We start from the raw sequence: 22,063 nt of genomic DNA, 5'->3' as shown, positions 1-22,063 counted from the left end.
ACCAAACACTTACTTAAGCAGACTCATCAAGTGGTTTTTGTGAACTAGTACAGTCTAGATGGATGCGCCTTCCAAATTTTTGAAGAACATCTAGTTTTGAAGCAACATTTCCATATCATCAACATTTTCATAGGAACCCAGAGGACCATATCCCTTACTCAAAACACCTGGAAGCAAAATGGCTAAATATTTAGCAAAAGGATAATTTTACTTGCCTGAAGAAAACAGGCTCAGTCAGATTTTTAAAGTTTCTTTCTATACTAGGCTATCTATAATCATATAATATTTAAACTAATAACAATAGATATATTAACAAATTTATAAGAATAATAAATTTTTTTCTTTACTTACAGAGGCCAAACTCTGTGCAGAGCCTGAGTATTTACTGAAAAGTCCTCCATTAGCATAATTATAAGACTGAGATCCTTTGTCTTTGACAGAACTTAAAGATAATGTCAAATTCTGTCTACTACTGGAACAACTTGAACCTACCAAACAAACATAAATATTACAAATACCAATAAGTCCAATGATAAATTTCAGGTAAAATATCAAAGTTTATGTTATGTTCATTCAGAAAGCTGATTTTAAAACACATTTCCCTAATTGCATAAGTTTTAAATGTACACCTTTATTAAAATCTATATATAATGTTTTTAACTGCTAAAATCTGCGTCTGAAAATAAAGAACAAAACATGCATCTAACTTATCGGGTTTTTGATGGTCTATTGTAATCAGTATAAAAATACTGGTAACTGTGAACCCATAAATTATAAATTTAACAAAACATAAGCACATCCTTCCCTGAATGACATCTAAACTTTATCTACATCACATTGTATTGTAATTAGTTTTTTATATATCTGTCTCCCTTAACCAACTATCATTCATTTAGGGCAAACATTGTGTCTTAGTTTATCTTAATGCAGCTGTTAAGAAACTCTTCGATTCAAATATTGGCATTTATTAGTTATATGAACTTGAATAAGTCACTTAACTCTTCCATATCTCAATTTTCTTTATGTATAAGATGCTAACAATAATATAGTATTATAGTCCTAATTCACAGGATTCCTATAAAGTTTAAACAACACAGTGAATATATAGCATTTAGCACTGCACCTGAGATCTAATAAAATCTCAGTAAGATCCATCATTATTGTTGTAATGTTCACTGTACTAGGCACTACTTACTGTACTACTTACAGAGGCCAAACTCTGTGCAGAGCCTGAGTATTTACTGAAAAGTCTTTCATTAGCATAATTATAAGACTGAGATCCTTTGTCTTTGACAGAACTTCAAGATAATGTCAAATTCTGTCAAATGCACAAAGTAGTCATTAATTAAATGCCATACAAACAAATCACAAAAACGTGATACACTAAATCATAAATTTAAAGATAATAAAAAATTTTTAAAATAAGATATCCAGCATGCTCAAGAAATTATTTTCATTGATACAATTTAGCAGTAGGTACTATATTGTTAACCAAAAACTACAGATCCTTTAATGGCCAGCTATTCTACTTCTAAACTTAATAGACTATGAAAATAATCAGACAAGTATATGCAAAGCAAGAAGGACATCCTTAAGAAAACAACAGGGAAGCAGTTAATTAGGGTTGATTTGTACAAATTTAACACTAAGTATACATTAAAAATGATTGCATGTGTCAATTATTTCTCAATAATACCGAAAAAATAAATAAGAAAATGGTAGCATAGAGATGTATTGATTGACATGGAAGGACTAATGAGTAGTCTCCCCCAACCAAGGATTACATTCCAAAACCCCCAGTGGATGCCTAAAACCATGGATAGTACTGAACCTTATATATACTGTTTTCTTGCCACACACACACACACACACACACACACACACACACTCCCCCTCTCTCTCACTCTCTCTCTCTCTTGTGGCTTTGGCATATCCAAATTGTCAGTATCATTATTCTTATGCTTTAGGCCCATGAAGTAAAATAAGGGTTACCTGAACACAAGCACTGTGATACCATGACAGTCAATCCACTAAATGAGATGACTACCAAATGATTAATGTGTAGGTAGTGTATACAGCATGGAAATGCTGGACAAAGGGATGATTCACGTCCCAGGCAGGATGAAGCAGCATACCATGAGACCTCGTCACACTACTTAGATCAACACATAATTTAAAATTTATGAATTTTTTACTTCTGGAACTTCCTATTTAATGTTTTCCAATGGTTGACTATGGGTAACTGAAATCGTGGAAAGCAAAACCACGGACAGCAGAGACCACTATATAACTATAATATATAATATTTCAAGATTATCTTTAAATGGAAATATAAATGGATAGATATATGCCAAAGTATTATCAGCAGTTATTTCTGGGTAGCAAAGTTTCCAGTGATTTTAATTTTTTCTGTTTGCTAATATTTTCTAATCTTTCTAAATTTAATCTGTATTACCAGTGAATATTAAAAGGAATATTTAGAAGACTAAACCACTGCACTTCAGTTATGATTTACATATAAAATTTCCTTCGTACACTTAATTCAGCTATTTCTACATACCTTTGTCTGATGCTGCTCTTTTAGTGTATTCAAGTATGAGGTGCTCTGGTTCCCACGGTATTATTTTTCCTTTCTTCTTTCCACGTCTTCTTTTAAAGTGATGGGCCAGAAAAATTACAGATACAGCACTCACTGCAGTTACCACAAACAACTTTTTAGCTACCGGCGAAAATCTGATCTGAAAAAGATGCAGTTAGATTGAAAAAAAGTCTTTTATTTGTTCACTTAAAATAAAGACATAAGAACTAAAATTATTCTTAAGCTAACCTAGTTCTAAACACCATCCAGGTAATATTTTACTAATTCAATGCAGCTAGCCAAATTTAAATTTTAGAACCACCCCCCAAAAAAATGTAGTAATGTATTAACCACTGTTCTGAAGTTCTCAAGTAAATAATGTTACCCAGAATCAACAAGAGCATAAAATAATTCAACCCCATTAATATTTGTTGAACTAATGATTAATTCATACAACCAAAACTAGTGTCAGAATCACAAGAGTTTTAATTATCAGAATGATTAAATTAGACTTTCTAAATGAATCAATTTTTTTAACTATCTGGAAATTTGGACAAACATACACTAACTCAATTTCTAAATACCATCTGAATAAGCCCTTTTATTCATGAAATAATCAACAGAAGTTCAGCATCTTACAATGTACCAGGACTGTGAAAATGAAAATTAAAATCTTATTATACTAATTCTATTCAGTAAGCATACAGTGAGTGAATGCCTTGCATTGAGCAGAAAGCACTGGGTATACAAAAGATACAGATCTTGCTTGTCTCAGGCAGTGTGCTAACTAATAGACAGATATATCCACAAAATAACTACAGTATAATGGGATAAATAAACTAGTATAAGTATAAACTAAGTATTAATATCAGAGGAGTTGCTAACTAAAGGCAGCTTGTCTTGGGGGACAGACATTATTAAGCACCTAAAATGTAAAAGAACTCTAAAATAGAGCTACAGGAGCTACAGGATGTAGAGAGCCGGAGAGGGTCACCTTCGACCTTGCAAGAAAAAAGCCAGACAAATGGCAAGTTCTCAATTCTTCTTGAACCCATCAGAATGCTATAGGGTAATCAACTGGACTCCAAACTGAGACACAGGTATTTGCAGGGAAAGATAAGACATGCACGCTGGCATACAGGGACAAGACATATCAGTAAGAAGGGTTCAGCAAGTATGGTTGGAAAACTGGTGGAGACTGAGTATGCATTGGTGACAGAGAACGGAGTAACCTGGGGGTTGGAGGACTGGTAAGGTATGCTGCAAATATAGGAGGAATCAATACTTTTTGCAGGTTTTATCTTCACAAATCCCAAGTACTCACAGAAAACACTGCAAAAGTCATGAGAAAGTCTCTCTAATGGTGCACAACTGGGGAAGAGAAACAGCAGTTTCTGTGGAGGAGCATAAACTACATCAATACCTTCTCCATCACTACAAAGGAACAAAAGCCTCAAACTGTGAGATGGAGCTTTACTTTTAGAAGAAAATTTATATCATTAGATGCTTATATTAAGAAAAAGTATCAAATCTACAATCTGAGCTTTTGCCTTAAGAAACTAGAAAAAAGAGCAAATCCAATCCAAACCAAGCAGAAGATACTAAGTAATAAAGACTAAACAAATCAATGAAATGGAAAATCAAATCAATAACTCAAGAGCTGGGGTTTTTTCTTAAATCAATAAAACCTAGAGCCAGTTTGATTTTTTTAAAAAGAGCTAGAAAAGATACATATTCAAAAGCAGAAAAGAAAAAGTGATCATCACTACAGATCACACAGATATGAAAAGGATAAAAAAGGATTACTATAAACAACTCTATGCCCATAAATTCTACAACTTAGATGAAATGGACCAATTCTTTGAAAGACATAAACCATCAAAATTTACTTAGAAAGAAAGAGATAACGTAATTACATAATTATATGCCTAGTAAAGAAATTGACTATGTAATTAAAACCTAACAAAGAAAACTATAGGGCAATTTCTACAAAATATTTAAGGAAGAAATACCAACTCCACTGAAGGAGGAAAGGCTTTCCAATCATTTTATGAGGCTAGCATTACTACGAATATCAAAACCAAAGACATTATCAAAAAAAGAAAACAAAACTACAGACTATGTGTGGATAACTATTGAAGCTGGATGTCAGGTACACGGGAGTTAATTCTACTACTCTATTTTGTATATGCTTAAAATTTTCCAAAATGAAATTATTTTTAAAACTGAAAAACTGAATTAATATACACTTTTAAACTATAATGTAATAGAATAAAGACATTTATATATTATCATTTAAAAACACATAATCATCTGTGTAGAAAAAGCCTGTGAAACACAAAAAGCTACTGGAATAAGTGAGTTTAATAAAGCTGGAGGATATAAAATCACTATACAAAATCTGCATATTTTCATATACTAGTAACGAATAATTGGAAATTGAAATTTTAAAAGTACTATTCACAATAGTATCATAAAAGATGAACTACTTAAGGATAAATGTGACAAAAGCTGTGAAAGACATGTACCCTGGAAGCTAGCAAACAATGCTGAGAGAAAAGAAAGAAAACCTAAATCAGTGCAAAGTTGTAACCTATTTATGGGTTGAAAGACTCAATAAAGACGTTAGTTATCCTCAAACTGATCTATAGATTCAATGTAATCCCAATGACAACCCTAGCAAGCTTTGTTTTATTTTTGTTGTTTTGGTAGAAATTGATAACTGATTCTAAAATTCATATGGATATGAAAAAGATAAGGATCTAGAAAAGTCAAAACAACTTTGAAAAAGAAAAAGTTGGAAGACTAAAATTACCTGATTTCACGACTTATTATAAAGCTACTATAAATAAGACAGTGTCACACTGGCATAAAGAGAGACAAACAGATCAATGACATAGGAGAGAGAATACAGAAATAGACCCACACATAAACAAATGACTACATTTGGCAAAGGTACAAAGGCAATTCAGTAGAGAAAGGATAGTCTTTTCAACAACTGGTGCTGGAAAAATATTGGTGAGCCATACACAATAAAATGGAACTTCAATCAATGCTTCGCATCATATATAATAATTAAATCACAGATCACAGACCTAAACATAAAACCTAAAACTATAGAAGTTCTAGACGAAAGCATAAGAAAAAATCACTTTGATCTTTGGTTAGCATGATATTTTTCTGAGATGACACCAAAAGCCTGATCCATTGGGAAAAAAGGAAAAGGTTGACAAGTTGGACTTCAGAATTAAAAGGTTCTTCTCTTTAAAAGGCACTGTTAAAGGAATGAAAAGACAATCTACAGACAAGAAGAAAATAGTTGCAAATCACATATATGATAAAGGAATTGTATCCAGGACATATAGGGAATTCTCAAAATTTAATTTAAAAAAATTTAAAAATGGGCAACAGCTCTGAACAAATCAACAAAGAAGATATAAGGGTGACAAATAAGCACATGAAAGCATGTTCAACATTACTGATCATAAGAGAAATGCAAATTAAAACAATGAGATTCCCCTATACACCTGTATCAGAATAGCTAAAATTTAAAAAACTGGCTATACCAGTGGTACAACCACTTTGGAAGACTGGCATTTTCTTAAAAATATTAAACATATATTTACCTTATGATTCAGCCATTTCAGTCCTAAGTATTTACCCACGAGAAATGAAAGCACATGTCACATATGAGGACTTGCACAGGAATTTTCTTAGCAGATTTATAATTTAAAAAAACAACAGGAAACAACCCAAATGTCCATCAACAGGTGAATAGGTGAACAAACTGGTACATTCATGCAACGTAATACTATTCTGTAATAAAAAGAATTAACTATTAATACATACAATATGTATTTATCTCAAAATGATTAGGCTGAGTAAAAAAAGCCAGACAAAAGAAAGTACATGCTTTATGATTCCATTTACATAAAACTCGAGCAAATGCAAACTAATCTGCAGTGACAAAAAGATCGGTGGCTTCTTGGGGAAATGTAGGGGAGGGGAGTTGGACAGGAAGGTGCAAAGAGAGAGATTTCAAAGGGGAATGAGAAATGTATGGAGACCATGGATATGTTCAATATCCTGATTGTGGTAAGGATATCATGAGTATACATATGTCAAAACTTAAACCGTATACTTTAAATATGTACAGTTTAATGTGTGTCAATCATAATTCGATAAAGCTGTTTTAAAAAAAAAAATAACATCTTGGTTCTATACATAAATCCAAAGGAATTGCTCATTTTCTGGTATACCAAAAATGATTTACTTCTTCTTGCCATTAGCATACGGCTTCAGTGACTATGATCTAACAAAAAAATTTAAAACTATCCTTATTTTACTTTTCTTCCAAGTCCATTGAAATTTCTCTAAAACTATCGTGAAACATTAAAACTTTCCAACACTGCCTCAGATGTTTTCACAAATTATAAGAATTAGTCTTCAGTAATATCTCTATTACAGGCATTACCAAATTTTTATTTCTTTCCATGTTCATGTTTTTCCCTCTGGAACCATACCTCCCTCTAGAACCAGTGTTCATACCAACCAAATGAGAGCCAGAAAAAAATACAAGTTCCTTGAATTGGGATGCTAAAGAGCCAATAATAAAATAAATTCTAAAAATAGCACTATTAGGAACACCTTTGCATTATTTTATAAACTCTCATGACTTTATCATAAAAAATATTCATCAAATGTAAAGATTAGTATTTACTGCCTGAGTAAATAACAAAATTAAACCTCCGCTAAAAAAAACACAGACCCAGTCACAGCTAAGTGATTATGTGTTCTTAAATTGTCAATTTACTATAGCCTCTAACTGAAGTTAGAGAACTATTAGGAAACATAAATACAAAATTAAAACTACTCAGACATATAATGTGCTTTACTAATATAAATTCAAATACAATATAAATTGATTCATTTTTATTAAGATCTAAATCCTGTTTATATGTTATATATTATTTTTACACAAAAGACCCATTAAAAATTATAGTCCTAATCTCATGAAAAAAGAAATATTTTCCATGACAAAAATATAGCAAATTTCCCACGGAGAGATGTTAATCATAAGTAATCTAGACAACACAAGATTTGAAGGTCTCTAATATTACTCCTGCCTATCACTTTTCATTTTGTTACTTTTTCCCCCAGAAGAAAGTCAATTACTTCCTCTAACATTGCCTGGAACACTGAAAATACATCTCAGATTCCCAAAGCTCAGAGGGGCTTTTTGAGGTGATATAGTCTATATCCTTACCTCCAGACAAGTGAAAACTAGACTCATGTCCTATTCATTCAACATGAATTGAGCACCAACTTATGGACCACACACACTGAGAATACAAAGAAGGGAATAAGATACTGTTCTTTGTGCTCAGATTTCACAATCCTCCCCACTCCATAACCTGATGCCATTGTTTAATGTTCTTGTCAAGTTTTTCACCCTCATCTAATGTTCTCTGGAAACAGAATAGTTATTTAGTCACACACAAGTCTCCCACTTCAATAACTTTATTTCACGTTACTCAGCATAAATGTCTCACCAGAGCTAAACTGATCTATTCCTCAAACACAGTACTTACTACACACCTCTCTTTTTTTTGTTGGTGGTGGTGGGGAAGGGGGTGATTTAAGTCTTATTGAGGTTCTAAGCTAAATAAGGGCAGGGACTATGTCTAGATCTTACTCAATACTTTATAGCTTGACTGAAGCACAGTCATGCTTAATAAACACATGTTGAATAAATCTCTCTAACTGGAACATACATATCACATGCTAACTGTAAACTTTGGACAAATAGAGATATTAATATCTTCCTTATAGGGTTGTTGTAATTTGTACATATATAAAATAATATCTGATGCATGGTAGGCATTCGAAAAATGTGAGTTCTTAATATTTTAGCTTATTTTATTTTAACAAACATCTTAGTTTAAAATAATTTTAGATTAACAGAAAAGTTGCAAAGAATGTAAAGTTTCCATATCACTCAGGTTTTCTGATATTCATATCTTATGTAATCATAGTACTCTTCGTGAAAACTAAGAAATTAACATTAGTACAATATTATTAACTAAACTATAGATTTATTCTGATTTCATCAGGTTTTCCACTAATATTCTCTTCTATTCCAAGACCAATTCAGGATACCACACTGAATTTCGACTGATTTTTATTCTTAAGTGCTTAGTTAATTCTTAGTCTTTCTTTCTCACTTAACATTCTGAATTTGGAGAATCGACTCAACTTCTTACTTCTTCATGTGGTGGTTTCTAACTGAAAAACAGAGTCAATTTGTACTAACACGATACACAGTAATATACCAAAGTAATCATTAAGAAAACTATTCGAGCTAGAGAGACACAATTATTTTGTTTAGAGTATGTATTCATTAAATAAAAGAAAAAATACTTGGAAAATATATTATTCCTTAAAAGACACAAGGAAATAAAATAGGAGTTAATATTTATTGGGTTCTCACTCATTTTTACTGTGTGCCAGACAGTTTTTTTCATCCCTTTTGTAGATAATAAGAATTGGCTTTAAGGTTAAGTAACTTGCCAAAGATCACACAATTCCGCAGTGTTGGAACATGAATCAAAATGCATCAGACAAGATGTGTTTAAATCCATGCATATTATGTATCTGTTGAAGTTACATCAGTCACAATGATGATATATCTCATTATGCAATTAATTATATAACTGAATTGCATCCAACATGGATTGTCAATTTTTGGAGGTTAAACTAATGAACAAAAAATTTCAAGTCTTTTTTCATAAAAAGTCAATCCAATTCTAATACCACAGAACTGTCCAAATAAGAATTCAGCTTTTCTTTGGTCCTTTCTTGGTCTTTTAATGCTATTCAAACTATAGCCTGCTCTCTTAGCACAGAGGTGAACAAACGTTTTCAAAAAGGCAAGGTAGTATTTTAGGCTTCTGGAACATATAGTCTCTACTGCAACCGCTTGATTCTGCTGTTGTAATGCAAAAGCAGTCACAGATAATACATTAACAAATGTGTATATGTAATAATTGTGTAATAAAACTTTACTTACAAAAAAACAGGCCTTGATTAGGCCCATAGGCTGTGGTTCGCTGACCCACTTAGAGCATTCCATGGCATGGAATGAGTTTTGGATGCTACGTACCATGACTGAGAGTAAAAGATGTATCTTTAAGTTTACCTGCAATGATTCTTTATATTATTTTTAAACATTCCATGGACCAAGTTGGACAATAGTCCTAGCCTCAGAAAATTATTCCTAGGATTGAAAAGTAGGTGGTACAGTAGAATCAGTATGGTAAAGTATACAAAAATAATTCATAAAAAAAGAAATATAAAATGTTAATGAAGTTTTTTTTTATTTCTAGCCATGAAAAAACAGGCATTGTCAAATATTACTAGTGAAATTATGGGCTGATATAGCCAGTCTGGAAAGCAATTAACAATGTTAAAAAAAAAAAACTTTAAAATGTTCATAATACAAATTGCTCTTAAATCTATGAAAAGATGCTCAACCTAACATATAGCAGAAATAAAAGTTACAAGTATGGTGAAATACCATTCTCACCTATCAGTTGGCAAAAATCCCAAAATTTGGGGTACAAAACAAACAATACTACCTCTATGGAGGGCAATTTAGTAATATCTATCAAAATTCAAATACGTATACTCTTGGACTCAGAAATCCAAAGTCTAAAAATGTGTCCTATACCTATACCTGTATAAATTGAACTATATCAAGCCTATTCACTATAGCATTATTTCTAACAGTACAAAATCAGAAACCTAAATGCCCATGTATAGAAACATCCTGTAGCTGTAGGAGTAAAAAAAGAAAAAGCAGGTCTACATATATTAATATGGAAAGATATCCAGGAAATATTCTAAGTACCAAAAAAAAAAAAAAATAACAAGAACATAGGTAGTATGCTACCTTCTATAAGAGGAGAAAATAAGAATATATAACTGCTTTTGTTGATATTTGAATAAAGAAACCCTGTAAAATATTAAGTGAATGGGGACTGAGATAGAATAAAACATCTCCCTGTATGTATGATTTTTGAACCATGTAAATGTATTAGCTATTCATATAATAAATTTTAAAGAATATTATTATTTTAGAATTATTTTGAGGATTAAATGAGTTTGTAAATGTTCCTAATTTAAAATATCTAGCACAAAAAAATTTAAGTCATTTAAATCATTTAATTAAAAATTAATTTAAATAAAAATTTAAAAAATAAATTAAAAAATAAAAAAAATAAAACCAAATAAAAAAAATAAAACCAAATTTTTCCTGAAAAAAAAAAAATGTCTAGCACAGTGCTTGACACACAGTGGGTGTTGCAATATCTTGTTGCTGGTTTTTTTAAATGTCATTCAAGTGATATGCTAATATAAACAAATAAAAGGACAAATACCAAATAATTAGACTCAATATTTTCATCTCTAGGCATCTACCTTAATAAAAATCAAAGATTTATATATAAGTAATGAACTGTTGAAACAACCAAAAAAACATAAAAATAGAGAAACAGTCAATAAACTATAGTATATCTATATTCATAAAAAATTTTCAATGACAGGAAAATGCTCAAAATTTACAACTTTCTAATTCTGAATGGGGGAGTTCTGGGGGTGGGGTCGATGACTGGGGTACAGAGAGGCATAAGCAGAAATAAAATACCTAAAGATAGGAAATAAACTTTTATAAAGAAATTGTTGCAATTTTTATTTTCTCTTTATTTCTTTTCCATATTTTTCAAATTTTATTTTAAGCATATAATCCTGAAAAAGGAAAGAAAGAGTTTTGGGATCAAAGAGGTATAAGTTCAAATCACATATCATATATGCAATTTTAAACAAATTAATTAAGCTCCTGAAGCCTTCTGATTTATAAAATGGAGATGATATCCAAATTCCAGGGTTATTTTGAGGATTAGAAACATTATATGTATAAAGACCTAAAAATGTCTTAAACATAGTGAACACTAAACAGTAACCACTATTATTCTCATATACCTTATCTCTGCAACATTTTTCCTAGATATGTAAAATTACACCATATTTCACCGACGTAAGATTCTATTAATTTTAAGATATAAGCAGCTTTTGGAAATGTTGAAATGTAAAAAACGATCATCTTGAATTTGATGAAACTCAGTGTAAGTTTAGTGTATTTTTATTTGATACAATGGAATGCAAAATGCATTAGAAGCAAACATTAAGAATAAAAGGGCTGTTACCATAGAAAATATACAAATGGATAATAAGCACATGAAAAGATGTTTGACATCATTAATCATTAGGGATATGAATCCAAACCACAATGAGATACCAATTCACACCCACCAAGTGGCTACTATCAAAAAAACAGAAAATATTAAATGTTGGCAAGGATGTTAAGAAATCGGAAGCCTTGTACACTACTGGTAGAAATAAAAAATGGTACAGCCACTCAGACAGTAAGGCAGTTCCTCAAAAAATTAAAAATAGAATTACCATATGGTTCAGCAATTTCACTTCTAGGTATATACCCAAAAGAATTGAAAGCAGGGACTTGAATACATATTTGTGTAGTCATGTTCATAGCACCATTATTCACAACAGCCAAAAAGTGGAAGCAACCCAAGTGTCCAGTAATGGATGAAAGAACAAAATGTGGTGTGTATATATATATATATATATATATATATATATATATATATATATATATATATACACACAATCAAATGTTATTCAACCTGGAAAAAGAAGAAAATCTGGCACATATACAATATGGATGAACCTTGAGGACATTATGTTAGGTAAAATAAACCAATCACAGAAAAACAAATACTATATAATCCCATTTATGATGTACCTAGAGTAGCCAAATTCATAGAAAGAAAGGAGAATGAAGGTTTCAGGGACTGGTAGGAGGAAGTTGCTGTTTAATGGCTGTAGAGTTTCAGTTTTAGAAGATGAAAGAGTTCTGGAGATTAGTTGTACAACAATGTGAATATACCTAATGCTACTGAATTGCACATTTAAAAATGGTTAAAATTATAACTGTAATGGACGGTAAATTCATTTAAAGTAGGAAGATTTTTTAAAGTAATACAATCCCCTTTTAAGAGTTATATGATTTAAAAAATGAAATAAAAACCAATAAGTTTTAAATTACCTTAAACATTTCGAATGAACCATTTAAAACTTCAATTGATTTAAATACTGTAAACCATTTAAAACTTCAATTGATTTAAATACTGTAAACACAATGTGCTCTGAGCAATAAACTTATCATTAACTTCATATTAGTTTCATTTTTTTTTTTTTTTTTTACCTGGGAGAGAGAATAGTACCAAGACAGAGGAAGATCAAACACTCTTCGTGCTGCTGTCTTCAAGGAAAACTGTGATTCGCTTACTGTTTCTTCTGACATGACTCCTCTTCTAATCTTCATTAAATGAAACATAAAAACATATTAGCCACAAAGATGTCTGGTTACTCTACCAAATGGAAAATACAAATTAAAAATTTAACTCTATCAGATTTTTCTTTTTGCAATTAATTATTCATGATACTACACTTACCTGAAGAAAATAACATTCGGAGCCAAATTCACTTGAGCTAAATGTTTATTAATAAACAAATTAATAATCACCAAAGTAGCCAAAAGAAAATGAGTTAGATTTGAACTTTAAGTTCAAGTAGTAAATTTTCCTTAGAAAACTACAGGTTCTAGATTTTCTCTTTTCCAGCTAAACGTTTCAGCTTTTACATAGTAATTTAAAATCTATTTCTTCCTACTATTTCCTTCAGATAACAGTGGGAGTGGATAAGGAGGGAGTAGATAAGGAGGCGTTACTCAAGGGAATCTGACTGGAATCATGACTCCTGGGGCTAGAAAAGAAACTCAGAGTTCACTGAATTTAAGAACTCATGCATTTATTCTCCTACTGTCCCATTTTAAAGATATTCAAAATGCCATATACATGCTATGAAATTCTGATATTGTTTTAATGCCTATTTTTATTGAAACTAGATAAAGAAAAATCAAATGTCTACAGATGAGGCAGCTATCATTCAGAGAGACCCTTAGAGGTAGCAGAACCTTGACAGAAACATAACGGTTCAGGATCTGGGTCTATGCTTTGCAGAGCCAGAAACCCAATTTTATCCATGTAGCCAGCTAGACACATAGTAAACAAGTTTGCACAGAATTGATGTATAAATTAGTTTACAAATTTGTTCATTCACAATAAGGAAATAATATTATCTAGTGAAAGAATGCTTATGCTATCAAAACATATCCTCTGTGAAATAACAGATTGTAGAGAGCTGAATTAATAATAAGTAAAAAAAGGCTGCCTGAGAAATATTTCATGCAGGCCAAGAAAAAGCTTGAGAACTGTCTCTGATGCACAAGAGAGTAGGCTTCTCCAGTATGTTTATGCCTATCAAATTTAATATTTCTTTTCCTTGGGAAACGCTGTATAAACATTACCCAAGAAAAAATAAAAATTACCAACAATCCTTATATGAAAGTTTATTTGCTATACTTTAAGTCCTTTATATTTCTCCATATCTCTCTTCTTCTTGACCCCAGGAGACTACTCCTTTCTGCTAATACATCCTTTTTTTTCAGACAAGTATCAAAACCACTGACTGAGTAGTAGTTTCCTTCAAATCAAACACAGTGATACACTTCTTAGTGTGGGTTACTGCTACTGCTAGCACTTATTCCCTATTAGTGACACAGTGTAAACTTAATTCTCCCTTACCCATATACCAATTACAATGCTTAAGCTCAGTATAATTAGTTCTAACTCAAGTATAGTACATTTATCCCAACCAAAAAATTGATATAGACATTATTGAGAAATACAAAGGAAACCATGAAGAAACAGTTAAACAAGTGAAAAATGGTCCTCTGGGGAATGAGACTAGGGTTGTTGAGAAACTGGGCAGGAAACCATTGCTTTTCACTGTAAGTGCTCTAATATTTGATTTTTTTTATAAAGCGCCTACATGTATTTTTTTAAAATGCTACGTAACGCATATATACAAGACACACACACACACACACACACACACACACATTTTTCACCCCCATCCCCATCCCCCAAACTGACTTCTTTTTGAGAAGGGTTTTTAGTAATTAGATACTGGGTCATCAAGCCATCTATGTTACTACATTAAAAAGAAAAAATACTGAGAGTAATTCACCCAAAGTGATTTTCTTCATGAAGAGGATTCCAAAATTTTAAGCAGAGGGTAAAGAAAATAAAAGCAAACACCTGAATTTGCTGAGGAGGTTTTCTTAAAAGAATTGTGACAAATCTTTAGTTTTGCACTCTAACTCATTACTTTTCATTTAAAATCACTGAGCAAGTGATTCCAAACATAATCATCAATAGAGTAACTTTAAAAAACCAGTCATTTCAGTTGCTTTCATAAACTTCAATGAAAATAAACACAAAGACAGTTTCACGATTATTCACATTTGTACAAGGAGGTCTAAAACATTACCAAAAATATTGTACTATGTAATATTATTCGTTTCTCTCCATTCCAACCACTGAAGAGTTCAAAATAGAGTTATAGAGTTTGCTTCTTAAAACGCCCTAAAATTCTATTCTACCCTTGGATTTGTAATCCAAGAAAGTCTGAAACACCCCCAAAAGTTGACGTGAAGCATAAATCTATACAACCGAACTGAGAAGACACGCAGCAAAAATGCTTAATTGCAATGATAAAATAATAACGGTGTGTGCAAGTGCAAGATCTTTTGAGTCATCCTTCCGTAAAATAAATGTTGAACTTTACATAAGGGCTCCGACGCAACAATCCTCTTGATGCTAAAGCATCTTCAAAGAAAGCATAATCTTCCGTGAAAAACCCCTCCTAGCTCGAACCACTGGCATTCAAGCAAAAAATTGGACCACACCTACTGCCCTACCTCCATCGTAGGACCCCCACCCACCGCGCTCTCTTCTGAGGTCTTATTTTCCCTTTACCAAGAGAACAGGAAGTGGGGCTCCCTCTTGACTCCGCCGCCCTGCCGCTCACTTGGGGTCGGAACAGTCGCGAGTCCACCCTGATTCAGCGCTCCCCTTGCAGGCCTCCCTAGCGCGTGGGTGGTCCTCCTGCTTTCAGTTCTTCCACCCCGCACTCGGCGTCCAGAGGGCTATGGCCAGCGCTCAGACCTACACCCCACCCCGCCCCGCGCGCCGCCTCTGTCCACCCGGCCTCGTGACCCCATCCGCCCCACGGCCGCCCCCTCCACCCGCATACTTGGCACTCCAGGCCAGGTGCGGCCAGCCCACGCCTGCTTCTCCCCCGCAGCCCAGCACTGAGAAGCCGCAGCCCGGCCGCCAGGGCGGAGTTCTTCCGGGGTCAGGAGTGGGAAGGTGGAAAGAGAGTGGCTGGGGCCTTGTAGCGTTTCTGCGTGAGGGGCTGCGTGTGAAGCAGCTCCCGCCATTTTTGTTTAGGGTGCAGGCTGTCCCCGCCTCGTATCCCACCTCTCCACCCCAACCCGTAGCCTGCCAGAAGATTGCATCCTTTTATAATGCTGTCAAGAGCTAGTATCGTAGTTCGTAACCTTTTGGGTCTAGGACCATTCTGGAATCTGGCGAAAACTATGGGGACTTTCCTTCCCAAAAATGCACATAGACACGCGCATACATTATTAAAAGAAAAGAAAAAAAAAACAAAACAAAACACAAATTCAGATGCCCAAAACCAATGCATAGATACTAGATTAAGAACTTTTACTATAGACCCTCGGCTCCTAAAAGAATGAATATTGAGAGGCATTCCAACCCTGTATTGATGATGAAGTTATTGGTTTCGATTCCTCTAGATTTTCAACATGTTTCCCACCGAAAATAGGCTACCAAGTAATTTGTCGACGTGGCCAAGTATGAGAGGTTAGGCAGGGTGTTTACGGCTGAGGTTCTAATACACAGCAAACGTGTGTGTGTGTGTGTGTGTGTGTGTGTGTAAGGAGGGGGCTACAAAACAAGATGCTGTTTATATGTGCAGTCCTGAGCCAAAACATTCCATTCCATGAGAACTACAGATTTAAAAATTCCAATTCCTGAGCATACTTATGGTGAAAAGTAAAAAAATTTTGTAAAGATAGTTAAAACATGAGAGCAGATATTACTATTCCTATCTAAAGAACAAAAATGAACAATTCTTTCTCTTAGTTTTCAAAATTCTCATTTAATCAAAATAGAAAATAAGGAGAATGACAATACCAATGTGACGTTACTAGATGAATAGTAACTAAAACTGCATAGACTGAGTTCTATGTGGAAATGTTTTACATTTATAAAGTAAATGGTGCTTTGGACACTTGAAGAGCCTGGTATTTGTAAGGCTATTTTTGTTTATTCCTCTATCTCCTCTCTGCTGCCTCCTCTTCATTTCCCACAACTTCCAAATATCCAGCATAATGGCAAGAGTGGTAATAATGATGACTACCATTTAAAGCAACTTTCCTAAGAACATTATCTCCTTTAATTCTCACGATAAACATTATGAGACAGATATTATTACATATTGGGTACGAATTTTACTCTTTAAGAGGAGAATAAGAAATGCCATATTTTATTAATTTTTTAAATCAGTGTAATTTGCTTCAAGTCTCCCTTCTCCTGGTTTGCCAGAATATTCAATCTTAGTCATTTTGGGGTATATCAGTTAGGATGCTGTTAGCTAAAGAAAATAGAACAAATAGTGGTTTAAACCATAGGACAGGGAATTCCACATGGATACAGCAGCAGGTGGACTCAGTCTCATACTTGGACTTGATCTCTTTTGCTATCCTGGCCTGAAGGGGAAAATGGAGTTTGAATTAATTCTGAAATTTTGTCCCTCCTCCAGAAAACCAAAGCCCTCATGTAATGATCAGCAAACCAGGGAGTGGAGTTAACATTGTAATATCAGTTGTTACTGCTGTCTCAATACTGAGGCAGTTGCTACCTCAACTATTAATGAATTTGGGGGGATCCTATGTGCATAGCATCAAAACAATGCTGTGGAGTCAGACTGCCAGAGTTTGAATGCTTTCTCTGCCACTTACTAAGTATGTGGTCTTAGGTGAGGTATTTATCCTCATAATGCCTCAGTTTCCTTATTGGGGTGTTGGGAAGATAAATGTAATAATAATTGTAAAGCACTAAGATTCTTATGTAAGTTTTAAACAGGTTACTTGTATTTCCATAGAATCTGAAGATAAAACTCTATTTCCATATAATTAGTTTCCTTTGTAATCCTATATATTTTGTTTTATACACATAGAAACATTACTTTGAAAAGGGGTCCGTAGGCTCTAAAGAATGTCAGCGGAGTCCATGATATGAAAAACATGGTTAAGAACTTAGAACAATCCTGGCAAATGTTAAAGATACATGGCATTTTAAGTGAGACTTTTCCATGTCCTTTGGCAGAAGCTCCGAAGCTGAGAAAAACAGATGCCAAGTGCCTTGAGTTTTCTAAAAAAGGATGCTGGACCATCAACACAGGATATACTAGAAGAATGTAAAGCCCATTTAGCAGTCCTCAGTCTTCAGGGACTGAAATGGAAGAATTTATCAAAGAAAACTAGAGAATGAAAATGCCTAGGAAACAGTTTTCTGGAATGCTATTAATTTTCCTTCTCCTTGAAGAGAGGAGAGTGCTTATCCCATCCTACCCCAACCTCAAGCCAAGCAAAGGAGCTTTAAAAAAATTCAGACATCGTGACCTCTGTGCCCTGTAGTTTATGTCATCTAGAAATGTCGAAAGGCAACAGACTATCTAAAGAGGCCTTTGATGACAGAGCAGAAAAAGACGGTTGCAGCAGAAATAGCCTGTACTTGGAATTTCAAAAGAAAAGTTTTTCTGTGGGCCATATAAATGTCACAAAAGGTAGTCAGTCTTGAATTATCTTAAAAAGTTATATTTTCAAACCTAAAGCTAAGTAGATCATCTAAGTGGTTAGCTACACACACACGCACACACACACACACACACACACACACACACACACACACACACACACACTTTAGGAAATGAAACAGAGAGAGGTCCTCAGCAAAAGGAGCGGTCATTGAGGAACCTACAAAAAGATTGTAAGAAAAGAGCCAGCATTTAAGAGTGGGCCGCATGCAGAAGGCACCTAAGTCAGGTTTAACTGCATTGATTGTGTATGTTTGATATTTTATTTAGGATATTTAGACTCGCTGCTCACTCCAACTGAGACAATATATGCCCAACGTATTTCATGAATTATTGGTAGAAATAGCTCTTATCAAGTAACAACATTAAGCCTGACCCAAGTCCAGCACTTTGAGGAGTCAAAAACAATTACATCACCTAAGTAGATGAATTCCTTCAGGTAATTCATATATCCAATTATCTTTTCCATTAACTTCTAAAACCTGGCAAAGTCCCCAGAAATAACTCAGATCCTTCTTTCAAATCTACACAACGCCATAGGGTTTTACTGGCTATTGTATCTTTGTTCTCATCACCCACCCAAAAGTATTTAACAGGACTAAACCAACCAAGGCATCTAGAATTCAGAGTATGGTTCTAGATGCTAATTTAAAACATTTATTTTATATACATCCAAATATTGCGGATTCAGTTCCTCAAAATTTTAAACATATGACTCCAATTCCACTCCTAGCAAAGAGCCAAGAGAAATGAGAACATACATCCATGTAAAAACTTGTACATGAATGTGCATAGCAGCGTTCTTCATAATAGCTAAAACGTGAAAACAAACCAAACATTCCTTAGCTGATGAACTGATAAATGAAGTGTAGTATATCCACATATGGAAATTTATTTGGACATAAAATGGAACGAAGTACCAATACATGCTATGACATGCATGAACCTTGAAAACATGCTAAGAAGCCAGTCATAAGAGAGTATATATTGTAAGATTCTATTTATACAAAATATCCAGACTGGGCAAATCTATGGAGATGGAAAGTACATTGTGGTTTCCTCAGGCAGAAACTGTTGAGGGGAAATAGTGGTGACTGCTAAAGAGTATGGGACTTCTTTTTGGGTTGTGGGAATGTTCTAAACTAAGATTTTAATGTTGGTTGTGAAAATCTGTGAATATACTAAAAACTATTGAATTGTATACTTTAAATGTATGAATTGTACAGTGTGTGAGTTATATCTTAATAAAGCTGTTACCCCCCACAAAATTATTATTGCCATTTCTTGCATCAAAACTGAGGCTTAAAGAGATTAAAAAATGGTAAAAGCTAGAGATCTGAGGCCAGAGAATAATCTAAAGCATCCTCTCCGTACACCACATCAGTAATTGTCAAAATACTGTGCAGTAAGAGGCATGCATTCTATTGGGAGGTATTTACATCAAAATATAATGTAAATAGTGAACGATAGAGGTTTTTTTTAGTAAGAGCTTAGGTAAATAAGTTTATTCTAAAGTTATGTTAACATAAAGAACAATAAAATTAAACCATATGGAAATAAGAGCTACTATTTTGCACATTTAGACATAACATTTCAGAAGTATAGAAAACCACGTGCTATTTCTAAACTTAATAAAATGATAAGAGCTGCCTGCATCTGATGTGTATATATTTAAATGATGAACATTTTGAAAAGTATAGGAAAACTACTGTCTCCCAAGTTAGAAAATATATCTTACATTTCTTTCACATTTTCACATTCATTCATTGTTTTCAATAGCAGGTTTATCTATTTCCTAGTACATTGTCATCTACTATGCTGAATACTGGAAATACTGGGATGAGTAAGAAAAATTCCTGAGTATAGTTTGGTTCAGGAGATGGAAAAGTGAACAAATTATTGCAATGTATAAGACGGCCCTTGAACAACATCGATATATGTATTTTTAAAATACAGTTGGCCCTCTTCATGTTCAGGTTTTGCATCCCAACAGTATTTTCAACCAACAGTATTGTGAATCCATGATTGTGGAGAGCTGCCTGTATGCATTGTTCTATGCCATTTTATATAAGGGACTTGAACATCTGTGGATTCTCTATTCCCTCAGATACTGAAGAATGATTATAGTTAAGCTTTTGGGGAATCAAAAGTATGCACGGATTTTCAATTGTGTGGGGCATGTGGGCACTTCTAATTCTTTCAAGGGCCAACTGTAATGACATTACAATGTATAATTTATAATCAGCAATATAATATCACTAGAAAATATGCCAGAGAATATAAGGAAGGGCCTTTATGGCCTGAAAGAGTTGAAGAAAGCTTTTCCAAAGCAGTAACACTTGAAAGATGAGTGAAACTCACTTTTAAGAGAAAGGACAAAGGGGAAAAGGGTATTTTAAACCTAGGGGTAGGGGAAGCAGCACTATGTAGGAAAGACACAAATGCTTTGCCTTTCAGGAAAATGGCATGTAGATTAGAAAGCTTAAGGACAAGGTGTTTGATTGGGTGTAACAAAAGATGAGGTAGGAGGAGTAAATTTGGGTCAAATTAAGGCTATGAGAGACTACGATGAAGCAAGCAGGTGCCTAGGGCACACAATTTGAATAGGTGGTTCTCTGGTTCAGGCAAATGCAAATTCCTTAGATATTGCATGCTAGGCAACTTGCTTGTCTCATCCTAGGCCCTTGGTGAGAAAAAAGAACAAATACTCTGGGGCAACAGTCATTGAAGAGTTACAAGATTGAATTTGTGCTTTAGAAAGAGTTATGTTCAGAAGTATGGCATTGGATTAGAGTAAACCGAGACTAGTCAGTAAGACATGCTAGGGAACTATTAAAAAAAAAATCCAGGGAAGAATGAAGAGGATCCGTACAGAGAAACCTTCCTGGTTTCCATCCCCCATATAGTCAGTGGAAAGTCTACTGATTTTATCTCCTAAGTAGCTCTCATTGTCATCTCCATTGCTAGGCCCTTACCTTCCCTTATCTGGATTCTGCAATGGTCTGCCCCTAATCTATGCCAGTTATTGCTATCCAAGAAATATATAAATCTAATTATGTTGCTTCCTTTCTCAAAGTTCTTCTTGGATGTCTAGAGAGAAAAGTTTACTTAGCAGACAAGATCACTAATGATCTGCTCTCTCTGTCTAGTCTATCCCCGACTCCCTGTCCTCAATCTCTCCTCTAGTAATACCGACCTCTTATAGGGTCTCAAATTTGGCATATTGTCTCTTACTGATGTGCTTTTGCCTATGTTGTTCCATCTGCCTAAAAATTCCTTCCTCCTCTGGCCTATCAGAAATATTTTTACTCAACCTTTTTAACTGGTATCAGTTTTTATTTATTTATTTTTTAAATATGATATTGGGTTGACTTATTTTCTTTCCTGAAAACTTTCCTTCCATCCATCCACATAATTGTCATTGGAGCTTCTCTGTTCTTCCATGACTCTTACCCTCTGACTGAATGATCCTGAGAGGCACTTAATCCAGACAATAAATCTGTAATTGGGATTTTTTTAAACTAGAAACTCTTCTTT

At 33.7% G+C, this 22,063-nt stretch overlaps 1 protein-coding gene across 4 annotated transcripts in view; it reads right to left on the bottom strand.

Annotated features, from left to right (window-relative positions):
* Window positions 1-16,024, bottom strand: part of MIGA1 (mitoguardin 1) — a 70,056-nt gene extending 54,032 nt beyond the window's left edge. For 2 of the 4 annotated variants that reach the window (XR_005647745.1, XM_039838643.1), the window contains exons 1-4: window positions 15,875-16,024; window positions 12,921-13,034; window positions 2,561-2,738; window positions 352-488 (exon numbers count right to left, since the gene is read on the bottom strand). Coding sequence is in view for 3 of the 4 variants with exons in the window: in XM_039838643.1 (XP_039694577.1) it covers window positions 352-488; window positions 2,561-2,738; window positions 12,921-13,019 (414 nt within the window). In the remaining variant the exon portion in view is untranslated. Of the gene's footprint in view, window positions 1-351; window positions 489-2,560; window positions 2,739-12,920; window positions 13,035-15,597; window positions 15,800-15,874 lie in introns of those variants that run through there. The other 2 variants (XM_039838644.1, XM_039838645.1) reach the window with 2 other exon arrangements.
* Between the last annotated feature and the right edge of the window lie 6,039 nt (window positions 16,025-22,063).

This window comes from Pteropus medius, unplaced genomic scaffold (assembly GCF_902729225.1).
Source record: "Pteropus medius unplaced genomic scaffold, Ma_sr-lr_union100, whole genome shotgun sequence".
Lineage (NCBI taxonomy): Eukaryota > Metazoa > Chordata > Mammalia > Chiroptera > Pteropodidae > Pteropus > Pteropus medius.
Note: the sequence above shows the minus strand (reverse complement) of the source record. Positions and strands in the feature narration are given on the sequence as shown.